The 27,833-nt window shown below is 41.1% G+C and overlaps 3 protein-coding genes across 4 annotated transcripts; 2 read left to right on the top strand and 1 right to left on the bottom strand.

The window, feature by feature from the left end:
- The first annotated feature begins 543 nt into the window (after positions 1 to 543).
- On the top strand, positions 544 to 9,387 carry LOC104934101 (high-affinity choline transporter 1). Its single transcript, XM_027282990.1, has 9 exons — positions 544 to 569; positions 2,719 to 2,945; positions 3,694 to 3,807; positions 4,023 to 4,178; positions 5,415 to 5,563; positions 5,888 to 6,031; positions 7,184 to 7,337; positions 7,411 to 7,628; positions 7,701 to 9,387. Exons 2-9 carry the CDS (start codon positions 2,762 to 2,764, stop codon positions 8,250 to 8,252), a joined length of 1,671 nt encoding a protein of 556 aa, XP_027138791.1. The 5' UTR covers positions 544 to 569; positions 2,719 to 2,761; the 3' UTR covers positions 8,253 to 9,387.
- A 713-nt stretch (positions 9,388 to 10,100) lies between these two features.
- Positions 10,101 to 13,067, top strand: ttc9c (tetratricopeptide repeat domain 9C). 2 transcript variants are annotated; one of them, XM_010749675.3, is made up of 4 exons: positions 10,101 to 10,233; positions 11,735 to 12,092; positions 12,270 to 12,452; positions 12,870 to 13,067. In XM_010749675.3, exons 2-4 carry the CDS (start codon positions 11,756 to 11,758, stop codon positions 12,995 to 12,997), a joined length of 648 nt encoding a protein of 215 aa, XP_010747977.1. In that variant the 5' UTR covers positions 10,101 to 10,233; positions 11,735 to 11,755; the 3' UTR covers positions 12,998 to 13,067. The 2 variants fall into 2 exon arrangements, with proteins under 2 accessions (XP_010747977.1, XP_027140365.1); XM_027284564.1 differs by lacking the exon at positions 10,101 to 10,233 and adding an exon at positions 10,295 to 10,528.
- Positions 13,068 to 13,219: 152 nt separating this feature from the next.
- si:ch211-168f7.5 (mucin-17) lies at positions 13,220 to 25,964 on the bottom strand. The gene is made up of 4 exons (XM_027284553.1): positions 25,179 to 25,964; positions 18,254 to 18,473; positions 17,269 to 17,517; positions 13,220 to 17,054 (listed from the first exon to the last, which is right to left on the bottom strand). The coding sequence occupies exons 1-4, from the start codon at positions 25,461 to 25,463 to the stop codon at positions 14,551 to 14,553; spliced, it is 3,258 nt and encodes a 1,085-aa protein (XP_027140354.1). The 5' UTR covers positions 25,464 to 25,964; the 3' UTR covers positions 13,220 to 14,550.
- Positions 25,965 to 27,833: the final 1,869 nt, after the last annotated feature.

Here is a 27,833-nt window from a genome sequence, read left to right as displayed (position 1 = left end):
CACAGCAATAAGGGAAGTGCCCTCAAGACATGTAATAAATAGGAACAAACATCGTTAAGTTAAAACATCTAAATAGCAGTGTAATCCTAATTTTTTATAACAGGTAGTATAAAACTACCAAAACTACTGTGTCAAATGGCAAAAGATTAATATAATTGTAAAGAAATGTGGCTTGATGTGCGCACAGGTTAATTATCTTTAATAATTATCTTGTGAAAATAACTTGTTTGTAGACCATAATTGTGAAATAACTCATGATAATTTGATCATTGTCGTGTGGAAATGTTCCCACATGAAACCTTTTCATGATGAATGATGAATTTTGTGCGTAATATCAAAATATAAAAGAAATTACTTATATCCTTACTGTATTCTTCATTCTTAATAGATCCTTCATCTTTTTAAACTATGTTTTTCATGGCCACACCTACAGCTACTCTTACTCTAATATAAGTTCAGCCCCCTTTAGGCAAGTCCTCTTGGTTGGGTTTACTTCTCCACATTTCTGTCTCTGGTTCAGACTGCTAAGTCATCTTTGGGACTCGGTGGATTTACAGGTCTGGATCTAGGTAAGAGAGGCACAGCAGACTGGTTAATTATTGAGTGACTGCTATTCATTCAGTATCTAATTTGCTCAAGCCTGTGACAGTAGCAGCTAACAGTTTCTATCTGGTGTTTGCTTCAGCTGAAGTTAGCCATTGCCCGAGCCTGCTGTTTATGTTCGATAATTTGGCTGTGATACAGCAACAAACATCTGGACTAGTGATAAACTTTATCAGTCAGATAGCCACCTTGTTTTGGGGGAGAACATGGTTTCATGTATTGCTCCATTTAAAATAAAATGAATGAAAACGTTTTGTGTTCTTAAATTTGCAGAAAGAATCATTATTAATACATATATTTCAATTTTTTACCATTAGATTTATTGAAAACAACATTCTTTAATGAGTGAATTCCGAGTAAATACTAGAAGAGCTCACTCAGCAGTAAGTGTGAAATTAGCCTGAAGTGAAATGTTTTTTAATATAAATTTACAAATTTAAATTACTATTTTTATTCAAGCTAGAGAACCCATATTATTGTAATGGTGTAACATCTGCAGACCTAAAGTGAAAACTAACTGATATGCTCTGACAGTTGGTTCTTATACATTTTCCTAAAGATTGGCTGTCTCAACCCCTGTAAATTGTTAACAGACAATTTGCGTATAAAGCATCTAAACAGTTTTCTTCAACATACTGCCTAATGAGTAGTCAGTATGTCCCCAATCTAGATGTCACCTCTCTGACCTGGCCCTGGCCCTCATTCTATTCTTGAAGAAAAAAAAAGAAATGTGGCTTGATGTGCGCACAGGTTAATTATCTTTAATAATTATCTTGTGAAAATAACTTGTTTGTAGACAATAATTGTGAAAATAACTCATGATAATTTGATCATTGTCGTGTGAAAATGTTCCCACATGATAACCTTTTCATGATGAATGATGAATTATTGTGCGTAATATCAAAATATAAAAGAAATACTTATATCCTTACTGTATTCTTCATTCTTAATAGATCCTTCATCTTTTTAAACTATAGTTTTTCATGACCACACCTACAGCTACTCTTACTCTAATATAAGTTCAGCCCCCTTTAGGCAAGTCCTCTTGGTTGGGTTTACTTCCTCCACATTTCTGTCTCTGGGTTCAGACTGCTAAGTCATCTTTGTGGACTCGGTGGATTTACAGGTCTGGATCTAGGTAAGAGAGGCACAGCAGACTGGTTAATTAATTGAGTGACTGCTATTCATTCAGTCATCTAATTTGCTCAAGCCTGTGACAGTAGCAGCTAACAGTTTCTATCTGGTGTTTGCTTCAGCTGAAGTTAGCCATTGCCCGAGCCTGCTAGTTTATGTTCGATAATTTGGCTGTGATACAGCAAACATCTGAGACTAGTAGATAACTTTATCAGTCAGATAGCCACCTTGTTTTTGGGGGAGAACATGGTTTCATGTATTGCTCCATTTTAAAATAAAATGAATGAAAACGTTTTGTGTTCTTAAATTTGCAGAAAGAATCATTATTAATAATATATTGTTCAATTATTTTATTACCATTAGATTTATTGAAACCAAACATTCTTTAAATGAGTGAATTCAGAGTAAATACTAGAAGAGCTCACTCAGCAGTAAGTGTGAAATTAGCCTGAAGTGAAATGTTTTTTAATATAAATTTACAAATTTAAATTAATCATTTTTATTCAAGCTAGAACCCATATTATTGTAATGGTGTAACATCTGCAGACCTAAAGTGCAAACACTAACTGATATTCAGAGGGCTGTGAGATTAAGGTGGCTTTAAGGACCAGACAAACTGATGCAGGGGCAGGTAGCAAGGTGAAAAATTGCTGCAGGGCTTGTGGGTTCTGCAGGTCAGAGGTACCGCACCACCAGCTATACCTGTATTCCTGCAGCACAAAGACAGGAGGATTAAGTTTCCATGAGCAGAGTGTACAAAGTTGGCCATGCGTAGTTACAATCTGACAGTGTCTGGAGGGCTGAACCACTTTTATATACTGAGAGGGTTGACAACAAGATGAGCTGGAGTAGGATGACCAGAGGGAAGACCAGAGGCCCAGCAACACAAATATGAACAGCAGAGAAAAACAGGGGGGAGGGAAAACAACAGGAAACACAATGCAGTTATAAAGGAATCCGCTCCTTCTTGTTTTAACACAGAGTCAATGCACAGAGGGAGCCACATTCAGTCAGTCAGTGCACGATGAGCCTAAACGTCCCAGGACTGGTGGTGATGGTCCTCTTCTACCTGCTGGTGCTGGCCACCGGCATCTGGGCCTCCATGAAGTCTAAGCGGGTACAGAACAGCAGCCAGGCAGACCGGACAGAGGTCACTTTGCTGGGCAACAGAGGGATCAGTCTGGCAGTGGGAGTCTTCACCATGACAGGTAAATGTGTGATGAGGGCATTTGAAACATACATAGGAAAAAGTAGGTTTAGGGTAACATCTGGATGACCCTTAATTCAATAATATAATATAATATAATCTATATACTAAATAATATAAGATAAAGAATATCATATAATTAATTAAATATAATATAATATTAGATAATATAAAAGTTTGTTTTCATTAGTTTACAATTACCTTAAAATAAGAATCATTGTGTTTTTGTTATCCTAAAATGAGCCTTTTATATCCAGCTATTTGACCAGTATGCAGAGTATGTACCACATATATATTTATGTTGTGTGTAGACTGATATTTAAGAAAATGTAAGGACAATAAAAACCTTGTCAATTCTTTCACTGTTGTTTTAAACATTTCACTAAACTACACTGTGTCCTATGGTGTGACATTCAGGCTTTTTCAATCAATGCCCAAACTTCCTATTAAGATCCTCAAGATTTCAAAACGGCAGTAAATACTTTATTTAATGTGATTACTGAATTTAAAAACTAAAACTAAAACAAATTTTAAAAATAGTCTTAAGAAGAAGAATAAAAAGAAGGTAAACACGTCTTGTTTAACTTAAAATTCATCTTAACGTAAAATAAAAGTAAATAAAAGTAATAAATGTAATAAATTTGTCTAAGCACTGGGTTACAATGTGTTCAGTGATGGTCTGTATGTTGTTGTAAATATGTCTCACAAATATAGGAAATATGTATATACTATATGCATGCTTCCTACAGCTACATTTGTTGGAGGAGGCTTCATCGTTGGTCTGACAGAGGCAGTGTACACTCCAACCATGGGACTGACCTGGGCTGTCATGCCATTAACAGCAGCCCTGTCTTTCATTGTTGGTAAGACATTACTTCAGTTTTTTCTCACTATGATATTGATATATGATAATAAAAATATATTGCATTAGATGTGGTATATAATAACTGGACACATTTTGAAAGTCATCACAAAATATTGAATACTGTACATGAAAGGGAAACAGTGATACTGCATATGAAGCTCTTTTAAACAGCCAAAATGAAAACTCCTGTCTCCTTTCAATCCAATCATGAAGGTGGACTTTTCTTCGCTAAGAAAATGAGAGACAGAAAATATGTGACAATGATGGACCCATTCCAGATCAAGTATGGAAATTCAATAAGTGGAGTTCTGTCTGTGGCGCTGCTGATATCGGACATAATCTGGGTTACAGGAACTCTCATTGGCTTAGGTAAGTCACATAGATGTGTATAGATTTTCTCTAAATGTCACTTTTTGCAGTATTACAATTTGCGTTCCTACCATTGTTGACTTTTAGCACTGTGACGAAGATGAACACACTATATGTACGTATATGTAGAACAGTAAATTAATTCCAGCAATGTTGCCAGGTGAAATGGTGAAACGTGTTTAAGGATCTTTATGATGACAAGATCAATGCAGCTATATCTTATGCTGTGAAGTTATCCCATGCTAAATAGATGTGATATAATGAGTGAAGAGTGGCTACACAACTATAGCACTCCACCTGTAAAAACAAATTTAAATAACTTAAGCTATTTGTTTTGATAAGCAACTTAAGTTGCGTGACTTTGATGAAAAACACAGGTATACTATCTCTATGAGGAGTGCAGCATATGAAAATAACTAACTAACTGGCATCTATTCCTAGCAGTAGGTATTGTTTTCAGTCAGATTATTAGTTTTTATTCCTATTAGACCCACTAGGGTCCAAATAAGGATATTCCTTATCCACACAGAGTGATTACTTTGCAAATGACCCCAGGGCCGATTTTTGGTCCCAGTCCGCCCATGAATGACCCTAATGTGATGTGGAGAAACTCTGTGTGATATTATCCCTGAACAGGAAAATTGGTTGCACTTGGCTATAGTGGCAATTCCAGATTAAACAACAGTCAAACAATGGAGCTTGACTGCTGTCCCACACAGAAAACTGATCAGGAATCAGAATCAGACTGATAAGACAACTCAATAATGGCACTGGCATCAATAAAATCTTTCCAATTCCCACCCCTATTTGTGAATGACTCTAATACAGCTGAGGAGAGTGTAATGGGAAATTACAGACATGTGCAAGTAGAAATGTATTACTATATGCATAGGTATGTGAGCGTTTTTTCTTTCTCATTGTCACCTTGTGCCAACTTCCTTATCTTCAGTGAAGCCACCACAATGACAACGAAACTAAATAATGTGCTCTTGTGCAACTTCTTTTTGTCTCTTATCATACAGACTGCATGCACTCTGTATGACTGTGTGATCTTTGCAAAGAATAAACCTACTACAAGTCTTTAATGCAGTCTCACACCAGTTGGTACCATTCGTTTATCTAAACTTTATTCATAGTGATTGTGCACAGTGGATGTCATGCTAAAGAGAATGAGGCATCATTCTAATATAGTGTTAAATGTACCAAATGTGTTTATGAGTCTGTGTTACTTTATAGGTGCAACCATGAGTGTGATCCTGGATTTGTCGTACGCTCTTTGCATTTGGATCTCTGCTGCAGTAGCCATCGTCTACACTCTACTGGGAGGCCTCTACTCTGTTGCGTACACAGACATCATCCAGCTAATCCTCATATTCTTTAGTTTGGTGAGTTCTTTACTTTCAACTGTTAACTTCAACAACATCTCGAAGCTTGTTAAAGCCTGTTCTGACTTTTAGATTGATTGCAGTTTTAGTACATTTTCTCTTGAGGGACGAAAACTATTACTACATCTACTATATCTCACTTTATCTTGTGAAAGTACATGGTGCTGCCCTGGGGTCCTGCCAAGCCTTCAACTGTCTGCTCATCACAGCAGCATATCAGTGTAGATTGTCTGAAACTGTCACACCTAATTTTCACTTCATTTTATCCAGTGAATATTAATGTTTTAAAATCTTTATGTCAGTGGTTTGGTGTCTTTTTTGCAGTGGTTATGTGTCCCCTTTGTCCTGATGAACCCCCATTCAACTGACATCAGCAGGACTGCTTTCAATTTCACCTACCAGCCCCCCTGGGTTGGCTCAGTGGATAAAGACAGGACGTGGAGGTGGATTGATAATTTCTTAGTATTGGTAAGAAACTACATTCAGTATATTTGTACTGTTACTTTAGCGATTTCAGTTTCAAGGTTCATGCTGCCTCGCTGTCACACTGTCAGGGCTGACTGCTACACATGAACAGAGCCATTGCTAAAAGAGGAGTCCTGTTTCTTTTTTTTTCGAGGTGTGTTTGTATGAGATACTTATGTAAAATCAGTGTGTTACCTACAGTAAACAGTGGCCAGAGCGCTCCTAGTTTGGAGAAGCAGACACAGAATAAGAGAAAAGCACTGCTGTGGACAGGGTCAGCAGAAAAATGTGTTTTAGCCGCACAAATAAGACCCAAAAAATTAATATCTGTTAAAGTGTACATTGTAGTGAGCATATGTTGCATCATGTTTCATCATGCTTTGCTCTACTTCCATGCTGAGACTGTCTGCTTCCCCAAAAAGGGGTTGTGTTGACTGCTGTCTATTGTTGATTAACACACTGTCTATGCATAAGCACACGACCTTGCTTTAACAAAACCCAAACTATCCTTTAAGGTCATGAGTGCTGACTATATGATATATGGTCACATTAAATTTCCCTGCACTGTAATTAACCCGCACTCTGCCCTGAAAAAGGATGTTATGTCAAGTTTCTGGGGCAGGTAATAAATTAATATTGTTTAGAGTGGCTTCAAACTATATACATGTTAGAGCGATGCTACGGTTTGTAGTTTGGCAGTGTGCTAATGTATTAATAGTGTTTCTATTGGCAGACCCAGCACATTGGCTTGGTCAAAGTTGAAGGTGACCAGCTGACCATGTAACAGCAACATTCCCATTTGAGTCGATGTCTCTACTGTTGCTATCAAAAAAGACACAAAAATCTGAAAGCATGATAATAAGAAAGAAATAAAATAATAATAAACTATGTTTATGAATGTAACTTTTCTTTCCAAAGCAATAAAGGTGAAACAAGATAAGTTCAAGGCAACAATCAAGGCAAATTCAGAGTTAAAATATTTCAAACTTACCAGCAGCCAGTAAATGAACTGAATAAATTATCATTGTACCCGTTCCAAAGATAACAAGGACATTTAATCAACTTTATTTCCCAAAAATAAACACACAAGACTCACATCATGGTCCTTAAGGTACAGAGTGATGAGAAAGAGTTGTTTTGTCTGTTTTCTATCAGGCTCTTGGTAACCTGGGATATCAGGACTTCCACCAGAGAACCCTGTCAGCCTCCTCATCAGCCACAGCCAGGATCACCTGCTTTATTGCTGCTCCTCTCATCTTCATACTCGGCGTCCCATCTATATTGATCGGAGCAGTTGCAGCATCAACAGGTGCAGCGACAGAATTCAGTAGAAAAGAATAGTGAGTCTTATTTATGCTTACATTTTTACATTTTGGTGTCAGACTGGAACACGACTGCATACGGCCTGCCGTCCCCATATGAGCGTGGAGATGCTGGTCTGGTTCTGCCTATCGCTCTCCAGCACCTCACCCCACACTACATCTCCATCATTGGTATCGGAGCCATAGCTGCTGCTGTGATGTCCTCAACAGACTCTGCTTTATTGTCAGCCGCCTCCATCTTCACATCCAACATTTATAAGAACATCCTGAGGACCAAGGTAAGAGGAGGGGAAGGATAGATTTGTGATTATTTCTTTATTGTCTCAACTTCATGTATTTTTCCTCTGCAGGCATCAGACAGGGAGCTGCAGTGGGTGATCCGTGTCACCGTGGTGTTGGTGGGCTTGGCTGGCACGTTGCTCACCTTCCTACATAACAGCATCATGGTTTTCTGGATCCTGGGCTCAGACATAACCTACACTATCATGTTTCCTCAACTCGTCTGCGTCCTCTTTTCCAACATTTCTAATGGCTATGGCTCCATTATGGGCTTGCTAGTTGGTTTGTTGCTGAGAATACTGAGCGGTGAGCCATCAATAGGATTGCCCATTGTTCTCCACTTGCCTGGTTGCACTCTTGAGGATGGTGTATATGTCCAGCGCGCTCCTGTTAGGACTATCTGCATGTTGTCCACCATCTTTGCCACTTTGTTGTTCTCCTTTCTGGCTTCAATGCTTTTCAATAAAGGAGTGATTCCTGAGAGGTGGGACGTATTTAAAGTCAAAACCCGAAAACAAAACATAATATTAATGAGCAACGGCATCACCAACACAGACGAGAGGGAGAAACCTGAAATTCAGAATGAGACTGAATTAATGTTGGCTACAAATAAGCAGAACTGAAAGGGAAACGTGATGTTAACTTGCTTTGTATGGAGATATATGATCATGTCTCTATTTTTATACAAAATACTTGATCATCTTGGTCATAGGATGGTGTGACAGTTACTTGTAACAAGTGCATGAGTTATGAATTTATAATAATAGTGGTGTAAGTACTTTACTTTTGCACAATTTTGAGATACTTGTACTTCAGTATTTCCATTTACTTTATATTCTACTATATTTCAGGGAGGGATATTGATTTTTTTTTACTCCAGTACTAGTTAGCTTACTCTGCAGATTCACATTAATAATCCAAAATATAAACAATAAATAAACTACTATGTATTATTACTGGTTAAGATAAGACTTTATTGATCTTTGACATTCACAAGCTACCAAGCAGTATATAAAGTCTTTTAAATTAGTCCCACATTTACCATCTGCAACATTATAGTGTAATTGTTGAGTCAATACTTTATATCTCTTCGAGCAGAGAACTTCCTCCATTGTGCTCTGGTGTAATTTCTTTGTTAATCCATTTGATTAACTTAGTCTGTTTTGTTACTTGTATGTTGTTGTTTTTTTTTTTTTACCAAGTCTATGTTTAACTATCAAACAATCAATAAAAGCCAAAATAAGCTGGGAAGTAAATAAATGTGATAAATAAAGTAGTGAAAAGTGGTATTTCCTGCCCTTATATTGTCATATGTATACCCTGGACCTGCATTCAGCAGAATGGAAGTACCCCTATTTGCCCACTTACATACCATTACTGTTTATGGCCTGGGCCTTCAAACGCATTCTCAGATACCATCAGGTATGCATATAAGTCTGTCTCTATTCTGCCCAACTCATGCTGGTGGTCAGCTTTCATCCCACTGAGGCCACTGTTGTCTGTTTTTGTTAATGGTACGTCAACAGCAAGCTATCTATTATGTCTAGGAAGCCAACATTCATTTCCTTCGACCTTGGTCATCAGACATCGTTGAGATAGGCTGGCACCTGCCTTCCTCAAGCGAACCCAAACAGCTGCTACTGTAGGACCTCAAGGCCCATACCTGACCCCATGTAACCTAAGGATAGAAAGTTCCATAACACACATTAGCATGAATCCAACATATTTTTACATCAATAGGCCTATTTGTGAGAATATATATATATATATATATGATAGTATTAATTACACATGAATTATTGTACAATCATGTGAGCTAGCACACCTTACTGTAGGTCCAGTTTAATATGCAACACAATAATAAATAAATAATTGTGTTGCATATTATCTCTTTCTATCAGCTATGGGGTAATAATTGTGTTGCATATTATCTCTTTCTATCAGCTATGGGGTCCTTGGCCTGAAAAACGTCACAATAGATAGATAGATAGATAGATAGATAGATAGATAGATAGATAGATAGATAGATAGATAGATAGATAGATAGATAGAGATTAAAATTAACCTATGCAGAGAAATTAAGTGTACAAAGAAATTAAACGTGCAGAGTTGAATTAAATCTAAATAAAATAGAAAACTATATAAAAAGCAAAACAAAAAAAATACTTTTTAAAAATAAAAATAAGGAAATAGAACTATAACAAACAGAAATATACTAGAACAAATGCAATTAAATGCAAGTTTAGTTTGCAGTACATAGTGTACATAACCCAAGGAGTCTCCACGCTTAAGATTAAAATTGAACATGTATGTAAAGTAAATAAAATAAATTTAAAAACTACCTTTTTTGTACCTCTTCTTATATTTCTCTTTTTTTACTTTAAGAATGAGTATGTATATTAGAAGAAAGAGTATGCTGAATTGAATAAACGTTGTTTTTATGTGGCGTAGTTCCCTGCTCGGCCTCGTGGTGGCAGTCTCGCGGCGTGCAGTTGAAGTTCTGACCGCTTCGTTCGAAACACGGAAGCGGCCGAACAGCAGCACAATGATTAGCAACTGGAAGCAGTTAGCTGGCCGTTGATTATCCTTTCGGTGGCGCGTCAGGTGAGATGATGCACAGCGACTTATCCGTTTCACTTTAACGTGCCAAACCGTGCAGGTGTGTGCACACCCTGAACTGAACACAACGAGGCTTAGCTAGCGTGTAAACAGGTGAAGTTAGCACGGTGACTCTGCTAGCTCGGCTCGGCTCGGCTCGGCTAGCTGTAGCCACCAACCGTTAACGTCCGTTTAAAGTGCGCGAGCGTTCCAAATTAATGACGTCATCTAATTATAACATCACCATGGACTCCAGCTTAGCGTGGAAGCTAACGTTTCCTAGCAACGGAAGACAGGAGCGGTGAGAGAAAGATAAACATGTAGTGAAGGGTGGAGGTGAAAGACTGATGAAGTCAACGGGCTGCACATGACTCCATCTATTTCTGGGGGGTTAAATTTGAAGTTAGACTTCATTAGATTAGATTAGATTAGATTAGATATACTTTATTCATCCCACCACGGGGAAATGTTACAGCAGCAGAGGAAAGATTAGCATACACTACAGAATTAGAAAAAAGGAGAAAAGGCAACAAAAAAAAACACACACAATAAACAGACAAAAATATCTATAACCTACACAATAAACAGGAAAAACAATCACCCTTTAAAACAGACAAATACTGAGGATAAAAGTGGCATGATATATAAAAAGAGTATTGTAATGTGAAATGTGTAAAGTGACCATAGTGTAAGAAACATTGCAAAGAAAGTGACCATGATACAAATAATACTATTAATGCAAGAGTAGTGACCATAATATAAATAATATTACAGAAGTAAGTGAACATGATATAAATAATAACTGCATAAGGTATAAATTAAAATAAAATAGAAAAAAATATCTCACAGTATCACAAACATAAGAATTGTTATGTTTGTGAGCCTTTTATATACACAGAGGGAGTGGGTCCTCTTCCACGGGGTCCACCATGTTTCTACAGTAGCCCAGAACGGACAAACTAAAAACTGGCGTTTTCGTTACATGTTTCATGGCCACTGCAGTTTTTTCTTCACACCTGAAATGAGAGGGTGAGCTGAGGGGTATTCAGTCGGTCGCACTTTACAACTTCATCACTGGACAATTTCACACACTTTTTAAAGGGGGGAACCCCGGCAGTTTAGTATCGCACCACCTTCTTCATTGAGATTTTCCCAGTCTCTAGGATGAATCATTTCCAAAATAGTTGCTTCCTATAATTCTCGATAATGAGCTCGATAGAATAGGAGAAAATGGAAATGGTAGGGACAAACATACATAGATTCTAGACTCTCCCTGCTTGGACATTGCCCACATTTTACTGGTAAAAGTACTGGCTTTCCGTGTAACATTAGTAGTCTTCGAGCCTAATCTGATATGACGACTGATGTATCTGTAGTGATTTTCTCAGATATTTCTCATTTAAGCCAGTATATCTGTTTAGTTAACACTAAATGTTGAGTTTGAACTGAAATGTCTCTCCTGCAGCTTTCTAGCGCATTCGTTTATGTTTGCTTATTCATCCCACAGCTGACTGGCTCCTTTGCAGAAATGGAGGCTGGAGGAGGAGGAGAGGGGAGTCTGGATATGCAGGGAGCAGCAGCAACAGCACCAGGCTTTTCTGGACAAAGACAGACCTCTGCAAAGCCCGTTTGGGCTTCACTAGAGGAAGCAGCCCAAATGAAAACAGAAGGAAACGCTTTCTACAGGGAGAAGAACATTCGCTCTGCCATTGGGCGCTATCACCGTGCTCTGCTGGTCCTCAGAGGCCTCGATTCTGATGTGATGACGTCAGTCAAAGGATTTGGACCTGAGACACCTGTCCTCACACCTGAACAGGAGGCTATGCTGAGAAACACACAAGGGGACTGCTACAACAACTTAGCTGGTAGATAAAACCTCTCAAGCATGAAAAGAGTACTAGATTTGACTTAAATATATCCCAGGCTCTGTTAAAATCAGTTTGAATAACTATAGTCTGCTCAGTTTACTAATGAGAGAAATTGGCAGCTTGGTACAGGGTGTACAATATCTTGTATTATACTGTGTATGTATTATCTTTCAGCCTGTTTGCTGCAGAAACAGAGCGTTGACTATGCTCGTGTGCGAGAGTACAGCCTGCGGGTACTGCAGTGGCGACCAGGTGATGTCAAAGCACTGTACAGGGCAGGAGTAGCCACTCTAGAGATGGGAGATGCGCAGACAGCCAAACAGTATCTCACCCAGGCCTGCAGTGAGCAGCCTAATGGTAAGGAAAAGGGTCAGCACATCCGGACCACCCACAGCAGGTTTAGGCCATCATACACATGAATATTCATTTATTTCTCATTCTTATATCTCAACACTGTCCTCTGCCAAGTGTCTACAAAGAATATGTCAGCCGCAGTACTGTTGTGCACCAGACATGTTTTGGCAGCACTCAAAGCCAAATACAAAGTCAGTGCAGTTCATAACTCACTGCAAGGAAAAATCATGCTGATACCTTGCTGATCATGGATATGTCGCTCTGTCACAGCTAGATAAATCATATCTATACATGGAGTATTTCTAGCATACCTCTGCATATGCTGTCCTATCCTTTTCCTACATATTTGAAAATCTGTGGAAAGGAAAGTTTGTATTTCCAAAACAACTGTCAACTATAACTATATTTCTCTGTCTCCAGATGCCAATGTGAGAAAGCACCTGCAGAGAGCTGAGGAAAAACTGAATCGGGAGTTACAAAAAGAGAAAGCCATGTACCGAGGCATGTTTTCCTCCAGCGTGAAGAGCAGCTCCACAGAAGGGGATTAACCAAACCAACAGAGCTGGAGATGGAGTTTAGCTCAGCCAGCTCAACCTGCCAAATAAAGCCTCAACCTGAGGGAGACTGTGTTCAACCTCAACTGATTACAAAACAACTGAAGAATGTTCACACAACTTAAATCGCTAATCACGTTACTGTGTCTCCAAAAGGTATTAATGAGGTGAGCATTGGAAAGTAAGAAAGATACAGATTTCTGAGATGCAGTCACTGGGAAAGTAAAGATGTCGCTGCTGAAAATAGAAAGGAGAGAGCAGGAAAGTTAGTTTCCTAGCAACACGGAAACAAAGCTTTTTTTAATTTTAGCCCAAAAGATCAAGACTTTGGATCCTCTCTAAGGTAAAGTGAGACTCTTCATGCACTACTCAAAGTTCTGATTATGCCTTCATGATTGCAGTTGTATGGTCAGTGCTGTGAATGTCGATTTTGTGAGTTTTCAAGTAAAATATTTTTTCTAAATAATGTTGAAGCTGTGACGTCTTTTTGATTGTAAATTATTATACGATGAAAGTATTTCAGGCCCAGCACAAGTTTAGTTATAAGCTTCTTTTATTTATTATAAGCCATGAGAAGCCACATCTTGTCTCAAATAACTCATCAATATTTTAATCATTCAATATTTATTTGAAAATCCTGAGCACAATATCAAGTTAAAGAGTATTTGCTTGGTTTTGGTCATCATCTGGCCAATATGATTGTACTTCAGAGGCGATATTGCCCATAAACAGAGGAATATCACATTCTCACAATAGCTATAATCACTGAACAAGTCACAGAGCAGCATGCAGAAGGTGTACACAGACACATTCATACTCATGTTTACAGGAGGACAACCAATATGTAATGAAGCTGTTTATAGCCAATATAACGAGTTTATATTCAATATATTTAAGTCAGGCTCAAAAGGACCCCAGAAAAGTGTTCCTGTTCAAATACTTTGAAATTGCATTCACACTGAAAAAACCCACACTAATACGGTTTTTTAAATGTTTGGTGTTCACTGGAGCTCCTAAAATGAATTATTCACCCCTAAATGAAGTTGTCACCTGCGTTTTCTTCACAGACGTTTCTCTGTTGGCCATGCTAAATCCTGTAGCACTCTCCTACTACTGTAGGGTGCACAGGTTATATTAATACATTATCAGGGAGGAAAGTCTCAGAGGGACACAGTGCAATCATTTGGCTACAAAGCACTCTGATTATGCTGCAGACATTTTGTAGTTTTGGGGGGCAGGATAAAAAAAGTGGCTATGCTTTTAAAAATGTATAAAAACATTGCAAGAATCAGAGACATGAGTCAAAAATATAATTAATAGTTGGGCTTTACAGGCTTTACATGCCTATTGGTGATAGATCAGACAACTGGCAGATATCTTATGGCCTGTGATATGAAATCTGTCTAATCAATCATACATTTTTGAAGCTTGAAAATTAAAAATGCTGGCACTTCTTTCACATGAAATAGAATACCAATCATTACTGGTGTTTTGAACAGAACACATGGAAAATGTATTTACTGTGATTTTCGTTTATTGTACAAATGTCACTTCTTGGATGGCTTCCGTTTGAGACTTAGCGACCTCATGGAGCCAAACACTCTCCTCCCCAAGTCTCTCAGTGATCGAGAGCGCTGAAGGGGCATCCGTGGAGGTGGAGATGGAGAGAAGGAAGGGGAGGAGAGAGGGGAGATGGAATGGCAGCTTCCTTCTAGGCTCTGAGAACGAGAGAGGTTAAAGAGGCTAGCAGTGGAGGATAGGCGTTTGTCTTCCTCCTTTGCTCTCAACAGTCTGACTCCTTCCTCTTTGCTTATGTACATGCCCACGTCTAATGAGGAGACCCAGTGTGCACGCTTTGTGGGCTCCTCGCTGTGGTTACGAGGCACCAGCAAGCCTTGAGACTCACTCCTGAACAAGGCCCTCCTGGAAAGCCTGAGGCTGGAGCTGCGTCTCTCTCCTTCTTCCTTGCCCCTCTTCTTTGAGAAGATGGGGGAGTTCTCGACTTTTGGCTTCTTGTCATTATTACTGGATGAAGCCTTCGACCTTCGATGCTCTCTTCTCCAGCTTCCAATGCTGTTCCTCCTCCAACTGTAGCCATACTCTGCTCTGTCCATCTCCTCCCTTTCGTTTTCAGACTCTTTGCCCCAGAGGCGTCCCTCAAAGCCCTTCCAGAGTTTGTTGGAGGACTTCCTCTGTGTCTGGGCTGCTGATCGTTCCTGCTCCTGACCCCAAACTGAGCTATAGTTCTCTCTCTTGGCATAGCTGCTTACTGTGGCTGCCCTGATCAACTTGTGTGAGGCATGCTTTCCTTTATAAAGCCCCTCCCCCTCTGCCCTCTTCCACCCACTAGTACCTCCATTTCCTCCCCCACTCTGCCGAAGAGATCCACCCCTTGGCAGGATGCCGCCATGCTCCAAAGGAGAGCTCCTCGTATTGGTGCGAGGCAGGGAGCACTGGAAGGGTGCATCGCGTCGGAAAACCGAGAGCGGGGTGCCGCCCAGAGGGGATGGCTGGAGAGGCCGGGGAGGGGAGTGGCCCCTGGGAGTGGGGCGGGAGGCAGGAGAGGAGGCTGTGGAAGAGGGAAGGTCGGATGGTGAAGGAATCTGCTGGTAGTGGCAGTGTGAGGAGTAGTGGGGAGAGGGAATATGGATGGACTGATAAGGGTGTATAGGGCTGCTGGAGTGTGAGAGAGGAGGGGTGAGACTGGACTGTGACTGTGGCGAATGGGTGACACTGAGCGACAACTGTATTGGTCTCTGGGGATTCAGGTCAGTCAGTCTAGCATAGTCATGTGACTGATCAGTCTGGGCTGTCAGGTGAGTTTTACTGTGACCCCTCACCTCGCCTGCAGTGTCTGTTTGAAAGCAGTCAATGTCCAGCTCCACACCTTGTTCCATCAGTCCAACCACAACAGCCCTAGAGAGGCCAGAGAGACGGGAGATCTCCCCGACCATGGGGGAGTCTTCGCTTAGCTTAGGACTGGAGCTGGACTCTTGGATCAAGCTGCTGCGCTGAGACCCAGGAGCTGATCCAGAGTTTGTACCAAATACTGATGACCCAGTCTCAGGTGGAGCACCGCTGCTCCAGTCTAATGAGCGGCAGAAGGCAGATGACCCAAATCCAGAACTGGGTACAGACCCTGAGCTGACCTCCAGGGAACTGCGGTGGCTCAGGCTGCTTGGACATGTTGAAATGCGAGGGCGAGTCCTAACAGCTGGAGTGGGTGTAGTGGAGGAGAATGATGTAGCAGAAACCGTGGAAGGTGCAGCAAAGTCGCTCTTCAAAGATCCACTACTGCCATTTTTGGGATTGTCCACCAGTCCCCGGCTAGAGTTTAAACCAGGAGTCAGGTTCAAGTTGAGGTTGAGGTGCAGATTTATGTTCAAGTCCTCACCAGTTGCTGAAGGAAGGTTACCCAGGTTGATTGAATTCCTGGTGGCTTTTTTCCCAGTCGTACTGAGGCTGACTCTGGCAGAGTTTCCCAGCAGTGACTTACAGGGAGTGATGCTCAGTGCACTGCGGCTCTCGAAGGCAGAAAGGGACTGGGTGGAACCGTGACTCCTGCCCGGGGTACAAAGGCCTCTGTGCGTGACTGGAATATGTGTGGCAGCTGAAGTGAGATCAGAAGTGGAGGAGCTTACCCGGCTGTGGTATTGGCGAGCCAGTCGAGAGATGTACTGCTCCAGCTGGGTGAAGGAAGCAGGCTGTTGAGGCTGTAGAGGCAGTGTTGGATCATTGTTTGACTCTTCATCTAATTGATTTCCTTCAGGACTCGGAGAGGCTGATTGTTCCTGACTCTGGGAGGTGAAGAGGGGGCTCTGAAGGGCAACGGCATGCAGTGGGCTGGGGTAGGGATATACCTCTTTCGTCCGACGGGACACCAGGTCTGTGCAGTAGCGAGAGTCTAGCTGGGGTTTTGGATGGAGGGATGCAGTGGAGGAAGCGGAGGTGGGATCAAGAAGTGGAAGGAGAGAAGAAATCAGGGAGTCACCGAGGCTTAAGCAGAGGTCAGATAGGAAGCTCAGACCAGTTGCTTCAAGGTCATTTTGGACTGTAAAAGACGAGAGAAGAAGAATTTTAGGCAAACCATGTTTTTATATTGGTTGTTTCATCCTTAAATATTTTTATCTTCATCCCCACTGGTGTTTCTAATCAGAACACTCTTCAAACTGTCTTCTGTTGAACGAGCTTCAGTCCGCTGCTGCAAATCTTTATTTACACAGATACATTTACATGACAAGGATCTACTGTCAGTACCAGCTCACCTGATACTGATGTCCCTTCTGTTGGTTCACTATCCTCTGGTTTGTTCTGCAGTGCAGGTTGTTGCTGCTGTTGCTGCTGCTGCTGCATTGCCCCTTCTGACCACAGGATGTCAGTGTTTTCAGCAGACAGAGGAGCCTGCTCCCACAGCTTCAGGGGTCTGGCTGGTGGCGCAGATCCTCCCTGAGCGGCATCACTGGACACAGAGTAGCAAGAGTCCGAGAGAGAGCTCCCACTCACTGAATAGAAGCCTTGAGAAGATAGAGGAGTGTGTCTAATGTTAACATCTGTGACAATATTCAACAATGATAACCAACAGCACTAGTGATGTAGGCCAAGAGATAGGCCGCCTGACCTCTATGGTTGTGTTACTGCCCATTATTTATTTGCATTGTTATAATTATTAATTCTCTAACTTAGGTACTTGCTGACCTGTTTTGTCAAAGTCAAAACTAGGTATCTACATAAGCTCAAAAACTCAGAGTTTGACAAGTAACGAGGTGCTGCAGTGTAAAAACATCTAATCATAAAATTGTAATTTCAGATTTGGAGGAATAAATATTTAAGCTATGAACCTTTAATTCTTAAATTCTGGAAAAGGGTGCCTTTCAGGTGTGAGTTGAGTTACTTGCAAAATCCTCAACAAGAACGCAAAGAATTGTATAAAAGAAGGCGTGCATGATTGCATAGCAGGGAGAGGAATGTGTGAGCTGGGTGTATAGCCACAGAGACCACAGTGAGTGGATAAGAGTTTGGCAACAAAGGCTGAAGAGTTGACAGGGAGAGAGAAATGAATGAGTCAGAGCCAAGTCACACAGTGCGGGTAAACAAAAGTAAAAAAGAATACAGTTAATGTTTAATGGAATTTCTCTTACTCAAGGTGAGCTGTGGTTACATCAGAAGGTGAAAAACTGTGTTGGTCAGTGCAGTAATCACACACTGCTGACCACCGAACATGAGTGTTTAGGTGCGTGCGTGTGTGTTTACCTGAACTAGGTCTGGAGTCGCTTTCTAGGTGGACTGTACCACTGGGGTCTAGTGTTGGGGGAGAGAGCAGGTCAGAGGGTGCGTCCCAGGACAGAGTAGACCAGCGCGAGTTACTCCCCCTGCCAGATGAAGAGTGGACCATCCCATCCCCTGAACTGCTGACAGAGTCCTCTGGGCTGCTCTGACACGGCAAGACCACTATATCAGAGGGAGACGGAGCCTGGAAATAAAATAATAAAAAAAAAATGTGACTGGTTAGGTCTGAGAAACAATGAGAGTATTAAATATCTAAATATACAACATTGACGTGGATAAAAAGGCGAACCAGGTAAAAACATCTGTAGTTTATAGAAACATTTTACAACCAGGAAAAAAAAGACATAATTTAAGGTATAAAATTACTACAGCGACAGCTGCTAAGATTAGATTTAGTCTAATTCGATATAGGTATTATCATCCAGTGGGTGTAATAATGACTCATTATGATACAGAACACTGGGCTTGTTTCACCTCTGGTCACCACAATCCTCTAGACGTTTATGCTTTGCACTTCTTATTAAATCTGACCATTAAAAAATAGTGAGGCTATGTATCTGTCTGAACATGGCAAATCTATGAAAAAACACTGAAATCTTTATTCTACTGTTTTGCATTACATCACATAAAACCGCAGGTATAAAACAAAAATATCCGTTTTTTATTACACAGTACTTTGAATTACATTGTATTTTTATAGATTTTTATTATTACAGTAACAACATCATGATCATATCAGCACAATATGATTACGCAGTCAAAGGATAACACCAAGTTATTGCACAGCTTTGAGTTTTTTCTCATTCTGTTCTGCATGTTTTCAGAGGCTGCCATTACTGACAGCAACATTATCAAGTCAGCTAGTGTGGTGAGTAATGTACCGCCTCTGGACTATATGAAATAATAATAATATTGATCATATAGCTATAAATATGTCACATGATATGAAAAATGTATGCAATGTATGTATGCACCCTATATAAAAGTCATGAAGGTCATACACTAGGAGTCAGTCAGAGAAAGATTAAGGAGACCATCTTAGTGGTTACCTTCTTCCCTCTTATACAGCTACCTCTTATCATGTGACCAAAATTACACACTAAAGAAACATGATGACAAACTGAACCATCTCCATGACAACTGAACAATTTCTACTGCTCAAGACTTCAGGAAAATGGAGGGACGATAAACATTTTTTGCCAAATTACTGTTTTCAGTGTCAAGAATAAAACCTTCAAGCTCAACGTGCTGTATGAAGTACGACACAAAACAATGAACTGTGTTATACTGTCATGCATGAGGCATGAGGCTAAATTCCTCACATGTAAAGCAGAATGATTACCCATTTTATTGATTTGCATCTCGTGTGTACTGCATGTACCAGACAATGTAGTATAATAGTGTCCTGTGTGCATGATGACATGAGATCATGATATGATTCCACCAGACAACAATAAGTTATATTAATAGTGGAGGAGATGTTTAAACTAAAAAAAAAAAATTAAGCATCATTGTTGTTTAACAATAAGCACTGATGGAAGATATCAAGTACCAGTAAAAGTAAAAGTACTCTGTTACAAATAAAAGTCCTACTTAAGTAAAAGTACAAATACAGGTACCTAAAATATGAAAATAAAGTTACTTGTTCTGCAGAAAACATGTACCCTGTGAGTGATATATTATTAGAAATCTAAAAAAAAAGTTTAAATTAAAATCTGAAGTCAGATAAAAGTAGTAGAGTGAAAAGTATTGAAAGTATAGTAGTAGAATTTCCTTTTGAAATGTAGTGGAATGGAAGTATAAAGTAGCATCAAGTAAGTACAAGCACAAGTACCTCGAAATTGTACTTATGTATAAGTGTATTTATTGTACTATAGTTACTTTCCACCACTGGCAATAAAGGCTCTGCTTGAAAACACACAGCTCCGTGGTGCTACATGTCTTAGTGAGAGTAGAGACACAGTTAGTGCCGTGTATAAAGACATGTAAGGTTGTACCTCCATGATAAAATTTACCAGAAACACTTTGATGACGTCACTCCGCTTACTGGAATGAGGCCCCCCGCCCCACACACACACTACAGCAACAATAACAATCACCCCAGCAAGTTAGCAAAGTGCCTCCATTTCCTAGATTAGTAGGGGCTTGGTAGAGTAACCCCCTCCTCTAATTATCCTTTAAATCCCCTACCCACCCCTCCAGGATAGCAAGCCAAGAGGAGCCCCTGCATTAGACTGATCGAGCCCAGACAACAGAGACACTGTGAGTGGCACTGATCAATCCTCTTGTTACTGAGGAAACAATACAGGTAGTGACTCACTGCTGGTGACAGGAGAGAAGGCCGGGGTGGAGGGGGTCTCAGAAGATAATGGGAGAAGACAGATGACGTAACAAAGAGCAGCCAGAGCGGCAGAAGGGGAGAGGAAAGGAGGAGGGGTGTGGACTGAGGAGAAAAGAGGGGAGGAAGGAAAAGAGTAATAGACTTTGACCTGTCTTGGGCTTATCTCCTCTCTTCTTCTGGTGAGATTAGGAGCTTCAACTCACTCCTGGCCTATTATTATTATTTTCTCTTCCTCTCCCACCGAATATTAAGTGAGTCGTGGCGTGAGTGGGTGACCAAAAAAAAACTAGCGAGCGAGAGGGACAAAAAATAGAGACACTGAGAAATAAGAGAGTGACTCACTGAGTGAGGCGGTGAAGGGAGGGTGAGGTGAGGTGGGGGGGGGGGGGGGGGGGGGGGGGGGGGGGGGGGGGGGGGGGGGGGGGGGGGGGGGGGGGTGAGCGGTTGCCGGGTGAGAGAGAAGGGCATCTTGAAGGACCCCCACCACCACCACTACCACCTCCCCCACAATCCCCTCCCTGACAAATACCCTCCCTCCTACACTTCTATAATATCCCTCAAGCCAGCCTCCCCGTACTCACCATAGCTACAGCTGCTCGCTCTCTAACTCAAGCTCGCCTCTCCTCCCACACAGAACCACAACAGCACAACAGGCCCGGCGAAATATTTAACTCATCCTCAGCCTGAACATGCACAATCCGGTCTCAGCATGTATGTCCTGTTGTCTGTTCGGCCACAAAATCACACTATTTACAGGTCATAAACTTTTCCCTTCACTAATTCTCCATAGTTCCTCTGAAACAAACCTCCATATTATAACATAATGCATTGCACATTACAGGATATAACGTTACACAAAGACCAGTGCATGATCAAATCATAGGAGGCTGACAGACAAGTGGGTGGGGGTCTGCCCAGAGCTCTGTAATATGATATTACTTCATGAGAGGGAGCAGCCCCCTCTGGAACAATATGGAGACAAGGTATGGGTCGATTGGATGATGATGCTACAGTGATCGCAGCTGCACAAGCAACACACCTCCTCTTAATAAGAGCATTATGTCATTACAGCAAGACAAATTACAGTTGCGGTTGCCATGTCGTGGCAGAATAATTTGGTCAAACAGTGTAGAACGGAGCAAGCGTTTGATCACAATGTGAAGGTAGTACTTGTACTTGCTAGTTCTACATGGCGCAGTATTTATTGTTTCATGCATTATTAATGCAGTATTGAAATTCAAAAACAGCCCACGCAGTGCAACTTCATCTTTGGAGTGGAGTGACGTGCTCCAGCTTTTTTCAGGTGAATCTTTCATTGCACATAAAAGTAACAACGTTACAGACTTCTTCTGTGTGTGTTTTTTTTTTTGGTGGGGGTGAGCTCAGAAAGATCCTGAGGCAAAAAAAAAAAAAAAAAAACAGACAAAAGCTGTCTCACTCCACAAGTCAAGGTAATGGCTCTCTATGTAAGATGATGCTTTCCAATACGAAACCTAATTTGAAGACAGGCTGCATTCAGTAAGAGAGCACACGGCACTGCAGATGGTGGAAATGCACATACGCATGCTGAATGTTATGGCTGTAACTATTTTTAGGATTGATTCATCTGCTGGTTATTTTCCTGATTCATTGATTAGTCATTTGGTCCAGGTCCTGAAGAAAAGTAATGTCAGCAACCAGATCTCCAGTGTACTGTTCTGTTTTTTCACTATTTTTACACTTGAGAAGCTTAAACCAGTTCATTTTTATGGCATTTTGTTTCTTAAAAAATGTCTGAAAAACTCAATTATCAAAATAGTTGCTGATGAAATCGTAGCTCGCCTCTGCAGCTCTACTTTTCCCACTTCCTGTCCTTTCTGCTCCCTTCAGCGAGGATAATTTTATTTTTGAACACTGAATGGCAACAGTGGCGACAATCAGTACTTCACCAGTTTGGCCTTGACACCCATTCTGAACAGTTGCTAAAACGTGTTCTCTTCTAGTTACATACAGAATACTTCATTTAGAAATCAAAGCAGGCTCTATTTGCATGCCCAAAACTAAATTATTTATGCTATTGAAACATATTTATGCAAATTAAATGTGTTTTTCTTTCTTTTCACAAACAGTATTGAATAAGCATTGGTTTTGATTTCTCAAAAAAAAAGATGCAAAGAGTCTTAAATTGCATTCTTCCAACACAGATGACACCATATAATCCTGACCTGATAAATATGGATGTGCACAGCGATAGCTTCTCTGCTGTTAAAGAAAGAAAAGGTGAATCACATTCAAGAGCTGGTGTTGGTCGAGTGTATTATGCTGTGAGTCATCTAATCCTCGGCTGACAAAATAGTATTTTTAAAAGCAGAACTTGTAGCAAAAAAATTAATATAATGTGTTTGGGGATGAAACCTTTACAAGAAGTGTAACTTCTCCACCTTTTATTGTGATAAATAAACAGCAGGTGCTCCATCTACTCTCTTCAGCTGCTGCAGTATTGTGGTCATCTTTGCAACAATAAGAACAATTTGTCTCCATTTATGCAAATGTTGTGTCTCTGTGTGTGTTTGTGTGTTGGCGGAGGCCAGCCCGGGCAGAGGGCAGAGTGCCAGGCTTCTCGGCTACACTGGCAGCTCCCTTCAGAGGTGAGAATGAGGAATGCTGCTTGGCCTCTCCACAGGATATCTCAGCACCACAAGGGGGAAAACACAGAGGAGATGTTGGTAGGTGGGCGGTGTGGAAGGCGGCACATTATGAACCACACTTCCATCAGATGCCCTCGCTCAGATGCCACCGCAAATTTGTGTCCCCACACTGATAAAAACAGATTTCATTATTTAGAGTTGTTTTCCTCCTTTCAGTGCAGCCTGTAAGGGATTTGATTTAATATAAGTTTGTCAGATAAATACACCGTTCTGTAAAAGGTGACCTCAGCTGTGCCTGATGATTCAGGCACAACATGTATTAATGTGCTGCAGGCTGCTGACTAACACAGATCATTAGTATCAGGCACACACGTTCACAGTGTAATAACACTCTGTGCAAAGTGACCACAGATATTTAGTATCTGTCTCTTCCTCAGAGTAACATAACATAAATATTATTAATGCAGCCAAACATGATCCATTTAATATCTGAGAAGATAAACTCGCCAGCACCAGCAGACCCTGAACACAACACAAACCTGTCATGTCACTGGTTTGTCAAATCTGAAAATGATCTGGAGATAATCCACGACAGACGGACGTAGAATAAAATAACAAGCACAGCACTTCACTCTCTGTGCACAGCAGTGAATCCCCTTAAGTTTACGTCATTAAGTCAATTATATTTATATTTTTTCATGATGTTTCGGTCAAGATGAGCATTTTATTTCAGAAAAGGATGTCTATGTGGTGGAAAAGTGCAATTATTGGTGACCTAACAATACATTAGCCACAGGAAATGAAAGGATGTATTTCCTTAAACGAAAACTAACTATTATTTATCTAGAGTAATCAATTGTTCAATTAAATGTCCGTTAAGTGCATCATAAAATCAATGAATCTTCACATTTAAGAAGTCATAACTGACAATTTTGCTTGAAAAATGACGATGAGTTGCTGATTATGTTTCTGTCAGTCCTCTAATTGCTCTCGTCGTCGCTGCTGCTTGTTACATTCAGTATTTTCTTGCCAGTGATTCATTTATACGTCTCCCATTTCTGACTAGAAAATCCTGCTGGGTGCACTAGCAGTCACTTTGATCCTCTCCTTTTCCTTTTCTAAATCTTGACGTCTGCATGGGTTCAAATTTAGTTCATGTTCAGGAATAATGGACCAGACCTCCTAGAGCACTCAGTGCGCAGGCCTCAGGATGGGACCTGTTCACATCCTGTCCTCCTGTATTACATGTCAACCCACATTCCCCACATCCCCAACACAAAAAGACCTGTGTGTGCCTTTCAGGACAAGGTTGGGAAATGGGTTACTTTATATGTGGGTGTGTTTGAAGAGCTCACACATCCTAACTCTGTCCACTGGAGCATTCTTTCACAATAAAAGATGTTCAGGATGAGATGATAGTGATGGAGTCTACCTTCACATTGTGGTCAGAGTGATCTGAATGCAAACTGGGTGCCAAAGTGACCTTTACAGCTGATGAGCTGACCAGCCAGTGCCAAGAAATGCAGCAGTGTCTGGTTTCCTGCTTGTGTGTTAATACCTCCACCTGACTTCAGGGCCCACCACATCCTCCTTTTCTAACCTTGAGGCAGGGCACAGAGCCAGCCAGACAGGAGTTGGTCCTGGTACCCTGACCTCAATGACATTTGCTCCATGTGACGGACAAACACACACACAGAGCTGCTGTGTAAAATGATCGGGCTGCATGCTTGGATGGTCTCTGGCACCATCTCACTCAGCTGGGTGTTCAGCTCTCGGTACAGCCATGCGCCACCAGGCAGCGATAAAATCTGTCTACTGAGCCGCAGAGGGACTGGCTTGTTGGCAGATCACCATCATCCCTGCATCCATATTTAATAATCTCATCATGTAGAGATCAGGGCTGACAGACGCACTGACTGACCTGTTGCCTGCGGGATGTCGCAGAGCCATGCTCCGCATCCATGCAGGCGGCGCTCTCCGGGGTTCCGCTTCCATCCTCCTCTGCAGCCTGTGGCTCGTCGGCGTTGGCGGCAGACACAGAGTCACAGGAGGCTCGGTCCTCCAGAGCGGCGTCCACCATCTCCAGGTGTTTGCACCTGAGCACCTCCAGCTCCAGCACCCCGGCCAGCGTCGCTTTGAGGCGCTCTCCGATGCGGACGCGCTCCGTGCCCGACCAGAGCGAGTTCACGCAGCCGCGGCGGGCCATCCTCGTCGGTGTGCCCGCGGGCGGAACAGGAGCGCACCGCTGACCACCGCTCAGATGCAGTGCGATGAGTGAGAGGAATGAACGTGCTAAGCTCCGGATGAGCTCCGGACGAGCGATGGCAACATAGAGGAAAATATAATCCTCGCCATTTCTAACGTGCCATGTACCCTACAGCTTCACGCAGCGCCGTTGGCACAACACTACAATTAATTAATTCACCGTCCACATCAACGAGCCATGCCTCAGATTAATCCACCCTTAATTTCCTGTTGACACCGTCCTTTTTTTTTAACACTCATCAGCTTCTCGGTCCAATGGAGTTACCATGGCGCTGCGCTCCGTAACGCTGCGTCCCCAATGAGACAATGTAACAGACGGACAGAGGCTGTGATAACGTACATGTGGGAGCAAGCAGCGGGGAGGAGGAGCCACTGCAGCGGGACTGTGCACGGATTGGTCCGGGAAGTTTTTCGAATGGGAGCGTGGAAGAAAAAAAAAAAATTCCCGGACTGTCCAACTTGTCTGTATTAGGTGTCAGAGGACAAATACTCACATTCCTGCAGAGTTCCCATAGAGGTGGTGAGCATATAAAGTGACCTCATCTTCCTCTATGGCATATATCAGCAGTGGCCAGGGGCCCCAGCCAGCTTTTGTTAGGGAACAGGTCCTTTTTAACAGACGTAAAACACAGATGTAAATAATATATGAAGGAGGGCTGAATTCCATTTAGTCGCCTCAGTTTCAGGGTCTATTGTTCATGTCTTACAGAGACACTTGAACAGAACAGAGCCATCTTAGTAACACCTGTGCTTTTACTGCTACACTATTACTTAATCATGTGGTGTGCTGTCTTTCACAAGGGCCGGGGTGTCATAATGTAGTTTTAAACCATTATTATTATTATTATTATTATTATTATTATTATTATTATTATTATTATTATTATGCTGCATGATCCCAAATAAAGTTGTAAAGCAAATGACCACAAACTAACTGAGACACTGTAAACATAGGGTGTGCTTTATACTGCTATGTACACAAAATATTAAAGGTCCAGTGTGTCAGATTTAGGGGGCTTCATTCACAGAATATGGCAGGAATATAATATAATATACATAACTATGTTTTCATCAGTGTCTAATCACCTGAAAATAAGAATCGCAATGTTTTTGTTACCTTGGAATAAAGCTTATATCTACAAATCCAGGAGTCAACTCCATGTTTCTACAGTAAATCCAAATCAAGTAGGTCTATGGCTTTTAGCAGCCACTACAGTTTCTCCCTCATGCTTGGATTGGGATCCATCCAATCCACAACTACACCATTAGACACCACTAAATTCTACACACTGGTCCTTTAATGGCATCTTGGACATGAAAGATAACATACACATTGAACAGAGGGTAGCAGGTTGAGTATACAGACAAATCCAGCCATCCCTTAGTTGTATAAAAAGAAGAACAAATAGAAGATCTCATCATTATCATTATTATAATTATTATTAGGGCCGTAATCTGTTGACTACTTTAGAGGTTTGTGTTGTTTTGGTGGATACAAACAAGATGGAGTTTGCATTTATTTATTAAACCCACTTCATACAAGTCATACCATGTGTGAATATCAAAATGTTGTCTTCAGTTTCAGTGTACAAATCATATAAAGTTTATTTATGTAACTATATTCATGTTCACTATGTAAATGTTCATCTGACAGTTTGATTAAATGCTTCATACTTCTACGAACAGCTCGTGCTTTCAGAGAGGCTGAAATAAAGTGTTATGTAACTGGAGCCAAGCTAATTTGACCACATATTAATTAATGTATGACGTACCTGTGAATTAACTTAATGAATGATCTATTAAGTGTAAACTGATCGCATAAAGTCACAGTCATCGTTTGTTAGTGGCGAGCTAGGAATTCATGGATGAATGCATCAAAACATAATGGGTCATGCATTAGTTAAGCGTTACTTAAGTACAGTATATAACTTGTATGCTTATTATTGTTTATGAGCTTGACTCTATAAAGAAATATCTAACATAACTGGTGTTGATCAGTTGATTATTAATCTGTATTTTGTATGTCTGTAAGTTGCACAGGTGCGGTGGCATAGTGCCGCCTTTCAACCAGCAGATGGTGATCTTCACCCACCACAGAGTGTTACAGTGTGATTATGTTTCTCTTAAACTACAGCCTGACTGTAGGACCTCCTTTTTCATATCTGAGTTAAACTACAAGTGCATTCTCTATAATGTATCTAATAAACAAGCAGCTGAGTGCATATACTATAACACGGTACCTTCATAAGAAACAACACTGTGGATCCACGACTCAAGATCTCAACTCAAGGTTCATTTAGTAGCAGCTCTG

Source organism: Larimichthys crocea, chromosome I, assembly GCF_000972845.2.
Source record: "Larimichthys crocea isolate SSNF chromosome I, L_crocea_2.0, whole genome shotgun sequence".
Classification (NCBI taxonomy): domain Eukaryota; kingdom Metazoa; phylum Chordata; class Actinopteri; family Sciaenidae; genus Larimichthys; species Larimichthys crocea.
This window is presented reverse-complemented; position numbering and strand designations above follow the sequence as displayed.